This window comes from Dipodomys spectabilis, unplaced genomic scaffold (assembly GCF_019054845.1).
Source record: "Dipodomys spectabilis isolate Male_0828 unplaced genomic scaffold, ASM1905484v1 ptg000240l, whole genome shotgun sequence".
NCBI classification, from domain to species: Eukaryota; Metazoa; Chordata; class Mammalia; order Rodentia; family Heteromyidae; genus Dipodomys; species Dipodomys spectabilis.
Window position 1 is genome coordinate 4,657,847 of NW_024870917.1, and position 15,932 is coordinate 4,673,778.

A 15,932-nucleotide genomic window follows, 5' to 3' on the forward strand; every position below is an offset into this window, starting at 1 on the left:
CTTTTGACGAAAATAAGACCCAGTTAGTGTTGACTTTATGTGTGTGTGGTGGGGGAGGAGGGGGTGCAGGTTTCACAGCAATTCCTGTTCCTTGTTCAACAGCTGTGTTGTGATGCCTGCCCGGGCTGGGCACCGAGGGCCAGAGCAGAGGCGCAGGCCTGCTGTCCAGCCTGCGGCGCGGTGGCAGGTGGGTGCGGGCGTGGGGGTAGCCTGGAGGACCGCGGAGGGAAGCCAGGCTGCGGCGCTGGCTTGGCTGTGCTTTGCTTAAGACGGCTCACAAAAACAGAGTGAGGGGCGCGGCCCTTGGAACCAGGTGGAGGTAGGTGGGAGGCGAGGCCTCGGGCACTGGGGACGTGTGGCAGGGCGAGGTGGCCGGAGGGCCTGGATGGTGGCGGGGTCCCCCACGGCTCCCCGGAGCTCTCGGAGCGCGGGGACCCTCCCGCGCCCCGGCACCTCGACGTGGCGTGGCCCGGGGATGTCCAGAAACCAGTGTGGGCCCGGCCCGCCAGGCCTGGCCGGGCCCTTGAAGCCATGCGGAGGCTGCGATCCGATCGCCAGGCCGCCCGGACGGGCCCTGCCCGGCGAGGACCCCTGGCGGTCCCCCGCACCGCGCCGCCCGCTCCGGAAGGCGCCGCGGGCCTCGCGCCCCGCCGCCGCCCGCGCCCCCTCGCGCCCCGGGCGGGCCCTGCAGCCCGCGAGGGCCCGGCGGCGGGGGAGGCGCGGCGGGGCGGGCGGCCGGGCCGGGGCGGCGCCGAGCCTGGCCGCGGCGGGGCGCGGGGAGCGCGGCCGCGGGGTGCGGGGCGGCCGGGCCGGGCCGGGGGTACTCGGGGAAGATGGCGAACGTGGGGCTGCACTTCCAGGCGAGCGCGGGGGACGCGGACCCGCAGAGCCGGCCCCTGCTGCTGCTCGGGCGGCTGCACCACCTGCACCGCGTGCCCTGGAGCCACGTCCGCGGGAAGCTGCAGCCCCGGGTCACCGAGGAGGTGAGCGGGCGGCGGCTGCCGTGCGCCGGAGCGCGGCCGGCCGGCGCAGGCCCCGCCTCGGCCCGCCCGGAGCCCCGGGGCGCACCCGGGGCCGGCCATTGTCCCGGCACCGGCCGCCCGGGCCGCGCCACCTGCGCCCGGCCCGCCGTCCGCTGCCCTCCGCCCCGAGGCCCCAGGCCCAAGGCCTCCGCCCGCCTCTCCGCGTGGCCCTGACCCCTGACCCCGCTTCCGTGGGAACGGGCCGAGGCCCCGGAGTCAGCGCTTCCGGTGTTGGAAGCAGAGGTCCCCGAGGGCTGGCCGGCCCGGGCCTGGGCCCGCCGGGGTGGACGGGTGCCAGCCAGACACGCGGCCCCGAGCCGGGCCGGAGGGGGGGAGCGCAGGGGGCGCCCCGACGCCGCAGGCCGTCTGAACCCGCCCTCTGCCGGCTTCCCTCCCCTCCAGCTCTGGCAGGCCGCTCTGGCCACCCTGAACCCCAACCCCACCGACAGCTGCCCCCTCTATCTGAACTGCGCCACGGTGGCCGCCCTGCCCCCCAGGGTGAGCCGGCACAACAGCCCCTCCGCCGCCCACTTCATCACCAGGCTGGTGCGCACCTGCCTGCCGCCTGGGACCCACCGCTGCATCCTGGTGAGTGGAGAGGGCCGGGGTGCCCACCCCCCCAGCGCCCCGCAGCTCAAGCCCTCTGGCCAAGGCCCCAGGCCCCGCCGCCACGCTCCCTGTGGCCCCCACAGCCGTCTTGGTGGCAAAGCGGAGGTCCCGGTGTAGATTTCCTGGGGCCCGGCTGGCCTGTCTCCCAGGCAGTGGACGGGCATGGTTATGGTTTGTAGAGTCAGGTCACTTGGGTTTTCCAGAGCAGCATTTCTGCTTTTATTCCCCGTGGAGCAGGTATTGGTTCCCTGGCTGAAATGTGGCTGTTGGGCAGCTCCCCACCACCATCCCTGAGGCCTCTGTTTCCGAGGTCTCAGCCCTGCCCTGCCTTTCTCCCCACTGCAGATGGTCTGTGAACAGCCCGATATCTTTGCCTCGGCCTGTGCTCTGGCCCGGGCCTTCCCGCTGTTCACCCACCGCTCCGGGGCTTCTCGTCGCTCAGAGAAGAGGACAGTCACCGTGGAGTTCTTCCTAGTGGGACAGGACAACGGGCCTGTGGAAGTGTCCACGTTGCAAGTGGGTATCTGGGAGGCAGACGGGGTGTGCCCTCCTCCCCTTCCCTTCCCCAGGGAAGCGTCCTGGGCTCTGGGAGCCCCAAGAAGTCAGTGGGCCCCTCCCCAGAAGGGTGGGCTCTATTTTTTCAATGCTGTTCTGTTTAGGGTTTATTGAGCACTAGTACCACCACCTATTTCTTCCCTCTCTGCAGTGTGCTTTTTGACACAGGTGATTTTACTTGAGCCTAGGAAGGATCCTTTGCAGGCAGGCTAGCCCAGAATCAAGTCCTGATCCACCCTGTCCCACCAACTTCCACCTTCAGCCCCAGATTGGCCCCTGCTCAGCAGCGAGGTCTGTTCTTCACCAGCTGAGGAAGAGGAAACTCAATTCCATCTGTGTCATCTTGGATCAGCTCTCTTTTTCTCTTTATTGCCAAACTTTATCACAAACATTGTCTCATTGCTTTGCTTAGTTAATTCCCTTTCCCCGCCCACTCACCAAACCCCTTTCTGCCATTTCTGATGGTCTGGGTGCCTGTCTTTCTTCTCTCCCTGAAACTCACCCACCGTCCTATGCAGGCCCCAGGCGCCCCCCCTCCCCCTTCTCCCCTATCTCCCCACGGCCTCTGGCGTTCATTTCCCTTGACCTCTCTGGCCTCCCTCTCCCCACTCAGTCCACACAGCCCTCAGACCCCGCTGGCTGCCCCTCCCTGGACCTTGGGAGTTCTTCCTAAGCTCTAAGCCCACCTTCTACCAGGTCCCAGGCCCACGCCCAGAGCTTCCCACCCCTGTCCTCGCCTAGCCTTTGTCTGCCTTTCTAGGTCCTGCCCAGCCACAATGGACTTTACTGTCCTCCAGCTGGTCAAGCACACTTAGGGTCTGACACCCCATGTGGCCTTTATGGGGGCCCAGAACTCCGAGTCCTGAGGCCTCCTGTTCCCCCGCTTTCATGGATGGGTTTGTGGTTGGTTTTATGTTGGCCTCTTAGATTCTGGCTTCTTAGATTCTGAGTCTAGCCTGAGGCCGGTACGTAGTAGGTTCTCAGATCAACGTGGCTAGCAGGAACGATTGCCCTTCCCCTGGTGGCGTGGAAAGGGAGGCCTCTGCTCTCCCTCTCGTCTGCTCTCTCTGCCTGCCTCTCCTGAGGCCCCGCACTGACAGGCGGCACGTGTCCTATCCGAGCTGTCAGCTCCCAGGTCCCTACCTTGCAGGCTTCAGACTTTAATTACCTGGGACAGGCAGTAGCTCTCGCAATCACCAGACAGCGGGGGTGGAGGCCGGGCTGGCAGAATCGACTGCCGCTGTCCTCCTGACACCGGCCTGAAAGGCGGTGATGAACTCAGTGCTGCTGCCCCAGCCCCCCGTGGGCCCCTCGCTGCTTTGCTCTTAATATCCGCTCCTTCCTGCCAGCGCCAAGGCACTGACGCAGCCAGCTGTCTGGAAACTCTGAGGCCCCGGGTGGACAGTGGGGACCGATGGGGGGCAGGAGGAGCTTGGAATCAGCTGAGACCAAAGACCCGTGGGAAGAGAATTAGGCAGGCAGGGATCTTAGGCCAGGCTAGAGAAGACTGTGGTTCCAGCAGGTGCCTGGTGGCCCTCTCTGAGCTATCTTCCCGAGCATGGGGGTCGAAACTGCCTGCAGCTGGTGAGCTGCATTCTTAGGTACCTGTCCCAGGCTGGGTGCCAGGTGCCATGTGAGCTCCCTGTGGCCAATGCCCAGCCTGGGCTTCTTTCCACAGCGGTGCCCAGCATGGACTGTGGACTGTCCATGATAAACCAGGACAGTCAGAGCCCAATGCCCTCCTGGGGCCGGTGACATAGGCTGGCCCACGAGGAAGGCACCGCTGAAAACCTATGGGTGATCTGCAGAGAATCCAAAAGCATCTTTCTCCCTTCCTGCCCTCTTTTTTTCTTTCTCCCAGTCCTAGGGCTTGAACTCTGGGCCTGGGCACTATTCTTGAGCCTCTTTGTGCTCCAGGCTAGCACTCTACCCCTTGAGCCACAGTGCCACTTCTGGTTTTTTGTTTTTTGGGCTTTTTTTTTTTAGTAGTTTTTGGAGGTAAGAGTTTCACGGACTTTCCTGCCTAGGCTGGCTTTGAACTGTGCTCCTCAGATCGCAGCCTCCTAAGTAGCTAGGATTAAAGGCATGAGCCACTGGCGCCCAGCCCTCCTGCTCTCCTCATGCCCTGTGAGTGGCCCCAAAGTCTCTCTAGGAACTTGGGGGGGGGCGGCCTCTGATATGTTTGGGTCCCTGGAAAAGTGGATGAGGAAGGGATGATCCCCACCTCCCACCCAGTCCCCATGCCCAGTGATGGCCTTTTGGTTTCTCTAGTGCCTAACCAATGCCACGGAGGGTGTGCGGCTGGCTGCCCGCATTGTGGACACGCCCTGCAATGAGATGAATACGGACATCTTCCTGGAGGTCGGTGGCCTGTGGTGCCAGGGGAGCTTGAAGCCGGTGGCGGGGCAGGGGAAGGCTCCACCCCAAACAAGGCAGAAGGAGCCTGGGGCCCATCCACACCCCCCAAGGCTTGGGAGCCCTGGGGATGGTTCAGGTTCCGCCATCCACCCCATTCTGAGAGGCTGGCAGCCTCAGTGAGGGGAATAGGAGTGGCTGGGGCTCCTGGAGGCCGGTGGCAGGAGTGCAGCCAGGAGCTGCAGAAAGCCGGGTGGCTGGGCTTCGTCACACGAGGCCAGGTCCTCTCCTGCCACTTGGCTCACCGCTGGCCTGGGCCTGCGGGCGCCGTGAGTCCTGCCTCCCTCATGCGTCTCCTGTTGTCATTTTTCCACGAACATGTCCAGGAGATTAGCAAAGTCGGAGAGGAGCTGGGAATTACCCCCATGGTCATTCAGGATGAGGAGCTGAAGACCAGAGGATTTGGAGGTGGGTGGGGCTGGCCTCTCAGGGCTGGGCCACAGGAGTGGGGGGCACGCTGGGGGGGCTTGTGGCAGAGTCTCAGACATCATGCTACTTTGGGACTTGAACTGTCAGCCCAGTTCCTGGGTTCTAGGAAGCAGTCAGTCCCCTGGGGAAGCGAGGGCAGCCATTCTGAGAACCACCAGACCCAGGTTCTTCCTGCGCCCTGCCCTGCCTACTCCCTGGCCAGCACATAGGGCCATTTGTCCCTGGAATACCCCAGGTCCTGTCCGTGTCAGAACTTCATGAGGATGGCTGTGTCCATCTGAAAAGACATTGCTCAAGCCACTCCCATGACGCAGCTGCTGCCCCAGGGACTCCACTCACTCAGACTCCTCCAGTCATGTCTCCCGACCTTCCCCAGAACTGGAGGGTGGGAGACCAATCGCTGGGCTGCCTGGTGCCTGGGGTCTCTCCTCACTGTGGCTGTGGGGGTGGGGTCCTGGGGCCGTCACCTGCTTTCAGCTCCCAGGATGGTCAGTTTGCAGGAGGGTCAGCTTGCAGGATGGCCATGATGCCATTGTGAGATGTCTAGAGAGAGAAGGAATGTGTGAGCAAGTGCCTGTCCTTCCTGCAGCCCAGTCTTAGAAGGTCTGGTAATTTCTGTAGGACCCCTAGGGATGAGGCCCCCAGGCCAATCCCCACCAGTGGGGGCACTCACTGCTCTGGACTCAAGTACAGCGGAGTCATCCTACGGCCAGACCCGCCTCGGGTGTATAAACCAGCTTCACCTTCAAGCGGAGGTCACTTAGGCCAGGGAAGGTTTCTCAGAGGAGGGGACATGTACTGCAGGTCCTGCAGGATGAATAGGAGTTTGTCAGGAGGCCATTCTTTCTGTCAGTTGCTGTCATTGTTCAGCTCAGTGATTGGGGCGTCTTGTGGCCTCTGCCCTCAAGCAGGCCCTTCCTTTCTCTGGAAGAGGGACTGAGTACACCAAGAGTGAGCAGGTCAGCTGGAGGCAGGCTGCATGCTGGCACTTGTGCTCCTGATCTCAGGGCAGGACCCGCCTTGCACGTGCAAACGTCATTCTGAGCCATGTGCGTTGCCTCGGGGGCTTTACACAGTGCCAGAGGTCGGAGCGGGTTTGCACCCCCTGTCCCACACTGGCTGGGGGCTGGAGGGGCTAGGAACCCGGGCTGGAGCAGTCCAGCTCTTTAGCAGCTGACCGGGGGTCTCTGCCAGGGCAGCCCGAGCCTCACAACCCCCCTCCCCATGCAGGGATCTACGGGGTGGGCAAAGCCGCCCTCCGGCCCCCAGCCCTAGCCGTCCTCAGCCACACGCCCGCGGGAGCCACGCAGACCATCGCCTGGGTGGGCAAGGGCATTGTCTACGACACCGGGGGCCTCAGCATCAAAGGGAAGGTGAGGCACGCTCTGGGGGGCCGGGTCCCGGCCAGCTGGTCCGCTGTTGCCCCTGGGGTGGGCAGGCGGGGGGGAGGGGGAGTCAGGGGCCACCAGTTGAGGGAGACAATCTGAACCCTCACTCCAAACCCCCGGTCAGGGACGGAAGAGTCTGGATACAACCCAGAGAGAAGCCACAGAGATGATGAGTGGAATAGAAAGCAGAGCCCAGGGAGACAAGGTTGAAAAGCTGGGGCGCGATGCTCATGTCCCCCTGCATGCTCCAGAGAGCGTGCTGAACGGTGGAAACAGGACTCCAAAACGGGGAGGAAGGGAATACTGGGGTGTCCCAAGGGAGCCCTGCCCTGGAGGACACGGCCTGAGGACTGCCATCTGACCTCGGCCGCCACCTTCACAGTCCACCTCTGCTCAAGTCATTTCCTCTGGCCCTCCTGGTTCTGGAAAACCCCCAGGAGGGGGCAGATGGGGAAGTGCAGAGGAAGAGGGTGAGGAGGAGGGAAGCTGGAAGCGGTGGCAGGGGTGTGTGGCGGGGGCTGGGGGAGGGGGGGGTCGATGAGCCAAGCCTGTGTATAGCAAGTGCCTGTGTCCTCCTGGCCCAAACGGCATTGGGAAAGCCAGGTGGAATTCTCATCCACCATTGGATTTCTGTACACTCAGGAGGTCTGCCAGCAGCCTAGCCTCTCAGCTGGCAGCATCTGCTGGGGTGGAGGCAGCGGGGCTCTGTCCTGCCCCCCCCCCGCACCACTCCCCCCCCCCACAGCGAGGCCCAGCACCAATTCCTATGGAGGGTAGGTGCTGCACATTCTAAGCAGGGAGGCACTTCAGTACCGGGACGGGTAATCGTGTTTTAACTTCCCTTCCCAACAACATAATTATTTCCAGGACTAATCAGGAAGTGAAATTCATAATGCAAGTTTGAAAGTAACCCTACCAACAGCAAATATTCTCTTATTGAATTCCATAGTTATTATCACACAGGGGAAACATTGAAAATAAGTATTCCAGCACCACTAAAGAAAACAGCAATGTATTAAGACTTCAAATGTCATTTAAATTTTTAATGGAAAACAATGTAAGCCTCCATCTTGGCCTGTGGCATTGACATGGGGTGGTCTAAGAATTAAACTATGAGGAATTTCTTTTCTCCTTCCCTCCCTCTCTCCTTCCCTTCCCTCCCTCCTTCCCTCTCTTCTCTCTCTTCCTTCCCTCGTTTTTTCATCCCTCCTTCCCTCCCTCCCTTCTTTCCTTTCTTTTGAATTCAAGGCCTCACTTGTCAGAGCCTCTCGGCTAGCCCTTTGCATTGCTTATTTCAACACAGGGTCTCACTTCATTCCTGAGCAGCCTGAGCTGCAATCCTTTCCATTCATGTTTCCCTTTGTCACTGGGGTAAAGGCTTGCACCGTTGTGCCCAGCTTTGAGATGGGATCATGAACCTTCAGGTCACCCTCAGCCTCCTGGGGTGAGATTGGCCTGCAGAGTGCAAACAGGAAGACTGGTGTTGCCACACCATCAGCCGATTCTCTTTTTTTTATAGCCAGCTCAAGTATCTCTGTACTCAGAATTGGCTAGCATCCTTTGGGGGAGCCACAGGCATCTCCTGGGCTTTAACAGTGACCTGATGTAGGGTTGGACCTGCACAGACAGTCAGAGACTGGCACGGAACCCAACACAGCAAGCCCTGACCCAAGAGGCCACCTCGAGGCAATGATGTGGAAATGGGCACTCGTCAAAAGGCCAGCAAAGCTCCCAGGCTTACAAGGACAGGGCTTCACTTGCAGAGTGGCATGCGGAGAGGAGCATGCTGGCAAGTCTCTGCTGCCCAGATACCTTTCTACACTCTTGAAAGTGTCAGTCCCAAAGAGCTATGGTTTACTTCTATCCCTGTCCACTGAACTGGCAATTAAAATTGAGAAGCGTCAAAGATAGCAATAATTTGTTTGAAGATGATACAAATCTGTTCTCTAACTTGGAGTCTCATCTTATGGAAATAACTTTCCAAAATGAAAACAAGTTAGAAATGTGCATTACTGTGTATGTTTTTTTGCCAGTTCCCTCAGTGTCTGCTGAATAGAAGATTGCGGAGGTCTTGCATCTGTCACTACATCTGTCTGTTTTGATGTCATTTCAGTTGAAATGTACCAAGAAAATTGGGGCCTCCCAATTTTTTAAATTAACTGTTGACATTCTTTGCTATTACACCAGAACTCGACACATGATGACTGAGCTTGTAAAAGTTGGCCTTACTGCTTCAGCAAGGTGGCTCTGTGCAGTGTCACCATGGCTTTATTTTCCCAAGGAGGAAAAGCTAGTGATCCCTTCTTCACTTTGGGGCCATGAGCTCAACTGTGAAGCCCTCCCCCACTTTCTCCAGTCACAGCTTCCATGCTATGGATTCAAATGTCAGCCCAGTAGAAAAGGCAGGTGACGGCTTAGTGTCACCGTGAAAACCTTTTGTAACAATGGAAGGCAGCACTCAGGGGTTGGAGAAATCTCAATCGGCCACCTGCGCTTGGGAGGCAGGATAAGAGCATGCATATTCTGTGTGGGCCATTTTGAGATGGTCGGATGCCACACCCATTGTTCCATTTTCCCCCGTGTAGCAATCCTGTGCTTTCTTGCCGATTAAATCGGTCAAAGAGATGGCTTGGTCTCAGTAGTTGCTAGCTCAATCCTTTTCATTCGGCTCAATTATTAATGTGTCTGAAGATACTTTCCGCTAAAATTCAAGGCTCATGTCCTACAATAAGGGTTCAAAAACCACTCTGTCCACTCCAAGCTGAAATCCTTATTATGTCTGAGGAGCTGCTGTCAGTTTAATAGATGAACTTGTCAATTAAAGTCGGGAACCTATGAAACAGAAACATGAGTATCCATTCTCAGCAGGTGACATGTCGGATGCTGACAGGAATGAGGAAGGGGGAGACAGTGTGTTTTTCTGTGGTGGTGGCATGAGGGGGGACCAGAATGTACTATTGTGGCCAAATGGGAGCCTGGGAACTGTCCGGAGAGGGCTGGGGGGGGGGGGGGGTAAGAGGGGAGGAGCCCAGAGCAGTGACTTCACGCAGGCACTGCAGGAGTCAAGGGAGCCTGAGGCAGGACGGGCAAAAATATGTGGTGTCCTGAAGCTTAGAAGGCCAGGGTACACACATGGGGCTCGCGCCCATGCATGAGTGGGGTGCTGTGTGGCTGTACCCGTAGTGTTGGTGCTAGAAATGGGGGTATGCAAGGCAGGCTGCTCACACACAGTGCTTGGCTGCAGGAGCCCCCATGGGCCTCTCCTCCCAGCCGTCACTGCCCACAGAGAAGTCAGGTGACATTGCTTGCAAACATGGGAGACCCGTAGGCTGGGGACCTGTTGTTCTGGAGACACCGGCAGCCCAGCCAACACCCTTCACATGCAGGCTGGGTGACGCCAAGTGAGCCCCACTGCCGCCTTCTCCTCCATGTGTGGAGAGAGAGGTCCCGCAGGCACTTCCAGGCCACAGGGACACGGGCTCAAGGGGTACTGCGTGCATGTACGAGGCTGGCCATGGCTGGGGGCTTGTGGGTTTCCCTTGGCCACGTGGCTGTGCTGACATGAAAGGGCCACCCCTGTGTCTGTGGGCCTGTTGTGATCTCACAAATCCCAGCTCCACTCACGTGGCCTGGCAGGCCCCGGGGAGCCAGGGGCCCAGCGTGCTGTGTGGGCCGGGGCCAGATGGGCTGCTGTCAGCCGGCTCTGCATCCCTGTGCCTCAGTGTCTTTCCGGATGTCTTTGTCCCACTGCAGACCACCATGGCAGGGATGAAGCGTGATTGTGGGGGTGCAGCAGCCATCCTGGGGGCCTTCAGAGCTGCCATCAAGCAGGTGAGTGAGGCCCTGCACCTACATGTGCTCCTGCTGGGCCTTCTCCCATGGGCTTCTTCATGCTCCAGCCTGGCTCTCTGTGGGTCTGCACAGCTAGACTCATCCTTACTCTGCATATGGGGTCCTTTGTGATCCCCTAATAGTTCCCTGCCTTCTTCTAGAGTTGTTCTTTTTTTCCCCTTTTTAAAATTTAAAATGCTAAAACCAGAGATGTTATAGTTCCATAAGTCAGGTAGAATACATATCCTTTTGAACAATGTCACCCCTTCCCTCTCCCAGTTTTTTCCTTCCATCCCACCCACAAGTTGTATAGCTCATTTTCAACATGATGTCCAGTGAGTACCATTGCTGCATTTGTTTATCTTTTGTCTCTCCATGTCTGTCCCTCCCGTTACACTCCCAAAGACAGAAAACAAAAACAGCAAAAAAGAAAAAAAAAGCACTTGTTTTCATTCCCTGGAGTTCATTTGGTTAAATATTATTTTGTATGATCAGATGCACATAGGCATTGTGCCTTTCTGTTCCTCTCCTACAAGTCTCCTCCTTTGGTCTCACTGTGTATGAATGCCTAGGGACCTGTGTAAGTTATTATGTCCTGCTGTATTTTAGATCTAGCTTCTTCATGTGAGAGAAAACATGCACTGTTTGTCTCTCTGAGCTTGCCTTACTTCACTTAACATGATTTGTTCTAGGTCCATTCGTTTCTCTTCAAATAACATGATATTATTCTTTCTAATAGCTGTGTGAAATTCCATTGTGTACAGGTACCACATTTTTTGGATCCACTCATCTATTGTTTCCACAACCTGGCTGTTGTGAATAGTGCAGCAGTAAACATGGATGTGCAAGTGTCTTTATGGTATCCTGGCTTGTGACGATCTGAGTAGAGGCCCAGGAGTGGCATGGCTGGGTTGTAGGGAAGGTCTGTGCTTAGCTTTTGGTTTTGTTTTGTTTTTGCCAGTCCTGGGGCTTGAACTCAGGGCCTGGGTGCTGTTCCTGAGCTTATTGCTCAAAGCTAGCTCTCTACCACTTGAGCCACGACACCACTTCCGGCTTTTTCTGTGTATGTGGTGCTGGGGAATCCAACCCAGGCCCTCATACATGCTAGGCAAGCATTCTACCACTAAGCCACATTCCCAGCCCCCCTATGCTTAGTTTTTTGAGGAACCGCCAAACTGCTGTCCAGAATAGTTGTATTAGTTTCCATCCCACCAACAGTGCAGTAGGTTTCCTTCTCCCCCGCCCCTCTCAGCCATCCCCCCAACATTTTTTGTTGTTCACATTCACCATGTTGGCTCATCTAACCAGGTGAGGTGGAATCTGAGTTGTTTTGATTTGCATTTCCTTTATGGCCAGGGATGTTGAACATTTCCTCATGTGTTTCTTTGCCATTCTTACCACCTCTTCTGAGAAGTCTCTCAGCTCCTTTACCCATCTAGTGATTGGCTTATTAGGTTTCAGTAGGGTTAGTTTCTTGAGCTCCTTGTATATTCTAGATATTATATTGGATATAAAATATCTAAGAATAAACCTAACTAAAGAAGCAAAAACCTTTATAGCAAAAACTATGAAAATCTGAAGAAAGAGATCAAAGATGACATCAGGAAGTGGAAAGGCCTTCCATGTTCATGGATAGGTAGACTTAGTATTGTGAAAATTGCCATAAAAATTTAACGCCGTTCCCATCGAAATCCCAATGAAGTTCTTTACTGAGATAGAGAAAATAGCCCAAAAATTCATAGGAAACAACAAAAGACCTGGAATAGCCAAAGCAATTTTAGGCAAAAAAAGAAAAAAAGAAAGAAAAAGTAATGCTGGTGGAATCACAATCTCAGATCTCAAGCTCTACTACAGAGCTATAATAACAAAAACAGCTTGGTGTTGGCACAAAAATAGACCCGCAGATCAATGGACCAGACTAGAAGACCCAGAAATAAAGCCACATACTTAAAATTATCTGATATTTGATAAGAGAGCCAAAGATATACGGTGGAAAAAAGCCAGCCTCTTTGATAACTGGTGCTGGGAAAACTCGACGTCCATAAGCAGCAAACTAAAAGTGATCCCGTTTGTTGTCATGTGCAAATATCCACTCCAAGTGGATCAAAGACCTCAACACCAGACCCAAAAGTTTGAAATGACTGCAAGAGGAACTAGGCGAAGCACTAGAACTCATAGGCATAGGCAGAAACTTTTCAAAAAGAGCCCCGGGGCACAGCAGATAGGAGTCAGAGTTGACAAGTGGGAGCACAGCGTCAAACTAAAATGTTTCTGCACAGCAAGGACGTCGTTACCAAACCAGAAAGACAGCCGGCAGCCTGGGAGAAGATAGTTGCCAGCAGTACATCCCACGAAGACCTCAGATCCAAAATAGGGTTGCTCTTGCCTGGCCAGACCCACCCCGGCTTAGGCCACCGTGGGGCTAATCGCAGAGTCTAACAGTGACAGCCGGGAGCAGTCCACAGTGACTTCTGGGGCTTTGAGGGCCCACGCAGGCCTCAAAGCTTCCTGCTCCTCACTTGGGGTACATTGCCTAGTTGGCCCAGGACCTGCCAGGGCTGCCCAGGCTGGCGGCAGGAAAGCTCCAGGGCTGAGCTCTGCTGCCTGCCTCTGGGGCTGTCTGTCGGCCCCTGTCCAGCTGTCTGTGAGTCTGAGGGCCTAACCAGAGACTCCACCCGCTCCTGCCTCAGGGCTTCAAGGACAACCTCCACGCTGTGTTCTGCTTGGCGGAGAATGCAGTGGGCCCCCACTCCACGCGGCCTGACGACATCCACCAGCTGTACTCGGGAAAGTAAGGCTGTGTGTCTCCTCCCTGGCCTCTTGGCAGGCCCCCGACCTCCCAGGCCAGCCTCAGGGCCTAGGGGGCGCCCAGCACCCTGGGAGCGGTGTCTCTCAGCAGGGGATCTCTGCCACCCCCAGGACTGTGGAAATCAACAACACTGACGCGGAGGGCAGGCTGGTGCTGGCGGACGGCGTGTCCTACGCCTGCAAAGACCTGGGAGCCGACATTATCCTGGACATGGCCACACTCACGGGGGCTCAGGTGGTTGCTGTGCTTGCGGGGGCTCGGGTGGGGGCCGTGCTTGTGGGGGCTTGGGTGGGTGTCTCATACCCCTAAGGTCCTGAGTGCCCCTGGCCTGGGGTTGGGGGGGCAGGTGGGGTTTGAGGCTGTTGTCACTAAGCCTAGCTTCCACAGGGGAAGGTGAGGCCCGACGTGGACACGCGAAAGGGGCTGCTGGGAGCTGGGGCTGGCGTGGGCCCCTCCGCAGGGTTGATGCTCCCTGTTCTTGTTGATGTTCTTGTTCGGTCCTCCCTGCCTCACTCTTGGCCCGTCTTCCTGCCTGCCTCCACTTCCTTTTGTCTTTCGATCTCTCTGGCCCCTGGGTCGCGGACGCCCAGAGCATCGCCACAGGGAAGTACCACGCAGCCGTGCTGACCAACAGGGCGGAGTGGGAGGCGGCGTGCGTGAAGGCCGGCCGGCAGTGCGGGGACCTGGTGCACCCGCTCGTCTACTGCCCCGAGCTGCACTTCAGCGAGTTCACCTCCGCCGTGGCCGACATGAAGAACTCAGTGGCGGTAGGTTGGGGAGGGGGGTGGGGAGCAGGGGGACAGCCGCCCCGCAGGCCGACGCCCTGTGGAGGCTGAGGCACGGGGGCATAGGTGGAGAGGCAAGGGGTCGCTCAGGTCTGTCTTCCTTAGCCTTCCAGACCCTTCTTTTGGGCAGCCTCCCTCCCAGCGGGGTCTCCTGCCTGGGATCCCCCTGCCCACCTGGGTGCCTTGCTGACTACAGGGGAGCGGGAGGGGGGTGCAGGACGGGGTGGGCAGGGAAAGAACTATGCAAGCACTTGGCTGGGGGCAAGGGGTCACCACTCCTGGCCTCCTCAGGACAGAGACAACAGCCCCAGCTCCTGCGCCGGCCTCTTCATCGCCTCCCACATCGGCTTTGACTGGCCTGGCGTCTGGGTGCACGTGGACATTGCCGCACCCGTGCACGCTGTGAGTGCAGACCTTCCCGTGTGGCACCCCACCCCGGCCTGGCCAGTCCTGCCCTCCCGTCCCCTCCCCGCCTCCCGTCCCCTCCCCACCTCCCGTCCCCTCCCGCCCGGTCCCTGCAAGCTGCCCGCAGAGCTCCGCACACATCCGCTCTGTTGTGGGTTCCTGTCCGGCCAGCTGCGGGCCCCCTGACCTCCGGGAACAGAGTGGCTGCTGTGTGCTCGGCGGCACCCCTCCCGCCCTGGGAGATCTGGGACGCCCCACTGCCAGCGCCCAGCTGTCGGCCCGGAGGGCGCAGGACAGTGACGGGAAGGCGTCCCGGGGCCGGCAGCCGTGGGCCGGGCTCCGGTCTTCCACACCGCGGTGCCCGCCAGCCCAGGCTCTCCGCCCTCTGTCCACAGGGTGAGAGGGCCACGGGCTTCGGCGTGGCGCTCCTGCTGGCACTGTTCGGCCGAGCCTCCGAGGACCCCCTGCTCAACCTGGTGTCCCCCCTGGGCTGCGAGGAGGACGCGCAGGAGGGGGCCGCGGGGAGGGACTGGAAGAGACGCCGGCTCGTGTGAACCCTCAGCCGGCGACCGCCCGCCCGGCCTCACCGTGCACTGATTCATCTGAAACCATTAAAAGAGTCCATCTTGACGTGCGCTGTGGTTTGGTGGCCAGCGGGTGGTGATGGCCGTGGCCGTGGTGTGCCTCTCGTCTCGGGGGCCACTCCCAGCCCCCATCCTCTCCCGGGCGCCTGCGCTGTGTGGCTCCAGCCAGCCCAGTGCTGGGCGCGTGCGGCTGCCTGAGGGACCCCGCTCTGCAGAGCACGAGAAACCCCTCAGTTCTCGCAGCCACCCCACATCCTCACCTCCGCTTTAGACCCGGCTCCGGAGCCCACTCGAGGCTGCCGGGCACCCGCCCCTCCCCCCAGGGGCCGCGCCCGTGTGCAGTCAGGATGTGGGGTCAAGGGCCAAGGAAGGAACTGAGTCTCCCTTGTGTGGGCACAAAGGCGGCCTCAGGGCTGGGGGCCAGCTGCGGGCGCCAGGCCTGGCCGGCAGCAGGGCCACTGCGGGGTGAGCCAGAGGCCCTGCTTGCCCCCCAGCTCCAGGGCTCCAGCTGCAACCAGGGCTTCCCCTGCTCTGCCAGAGCCGCAGCGGGTGGGGGGTGGGGGGAGGGGCCCTGGTGGGGCCGCTGGGTACTTTGGGGTCCCTGGGTCCTCGTTGCTCGTCCCCTCAGACGGCTGGCAGAGGGGCTGCATGGGACAGATGTGGGGTGGAGGGCCAGCACCTGTGGCCTGAGGCCCTCATGGGGCCCGTGGAGGTGGCGATGCTTCCTCCCCATACCAGCAGCTGCAAGTGCAGTGGAGAGGCTTCTGGTGGGAGCTGCAGAGGCGAAATGCGCACCCCAGGTCCCACGCAGAGTAAGGACTGTGCTGTTAACCAGGGAGCCCCTCCCCAGAAAACTACCTCTCCCCTGCCCCTTCCCAAGAGAAGCACCCCACTCCAGCCCCCCCAGCCCCTGATGCACCCTCCTTTGGGGCCCAGCTCAGGAGTGCCGCCTCCCTAGCCCTTCCCAGCAGGGGCTGAGCGGGGACTGCCCAGGGCTAGACCACTGCCAGGAAGCGGCCAAAGGGACAGGGACACGCTGGTCACGCTGCAGGCCTGGGATCCTGGCAGGCCCAGCCCCCACCTGCCCAATCAATGTCTCT

General features: G+C 58.9%; 1 protein-coding gene across 1 annotated transcript; it reads left to right on the forward strand.

Annotated features, from left to right (window-relative positions):
• Positions 1–790: 790 nt before the first annotated feature.
• Npepl1 (aminopeptidase like 1) lies at positions 791–14,860 on the forward strand. Its single transcript, XM_042699280.1, has 12 exons — positions 791–983; positions 1,425–1,610; positions 1,977–2,147; positions 4,458–4,547; positions 4,928–5,009; positions 6,261–6,403; positions 10,172–10,249; positions 12,940–13,040; positions 13,169–13,292; positions 13,649–13,825; positions 14,135–14,245; positions 14,644–14,860. Exons 1-12 carry the CDS (start codon positions 834–836, stop codon positions 14,800–14,802), a joined length of 1,572 nt encoding a protein of 523 aa, XP_042555214.1. The 5' UTR covers positions 791–833; the 3' UTR covers positions 14,803–14,860.
• Positions 14,861–15,932: the final 1,072 nt, after the last annotated feature.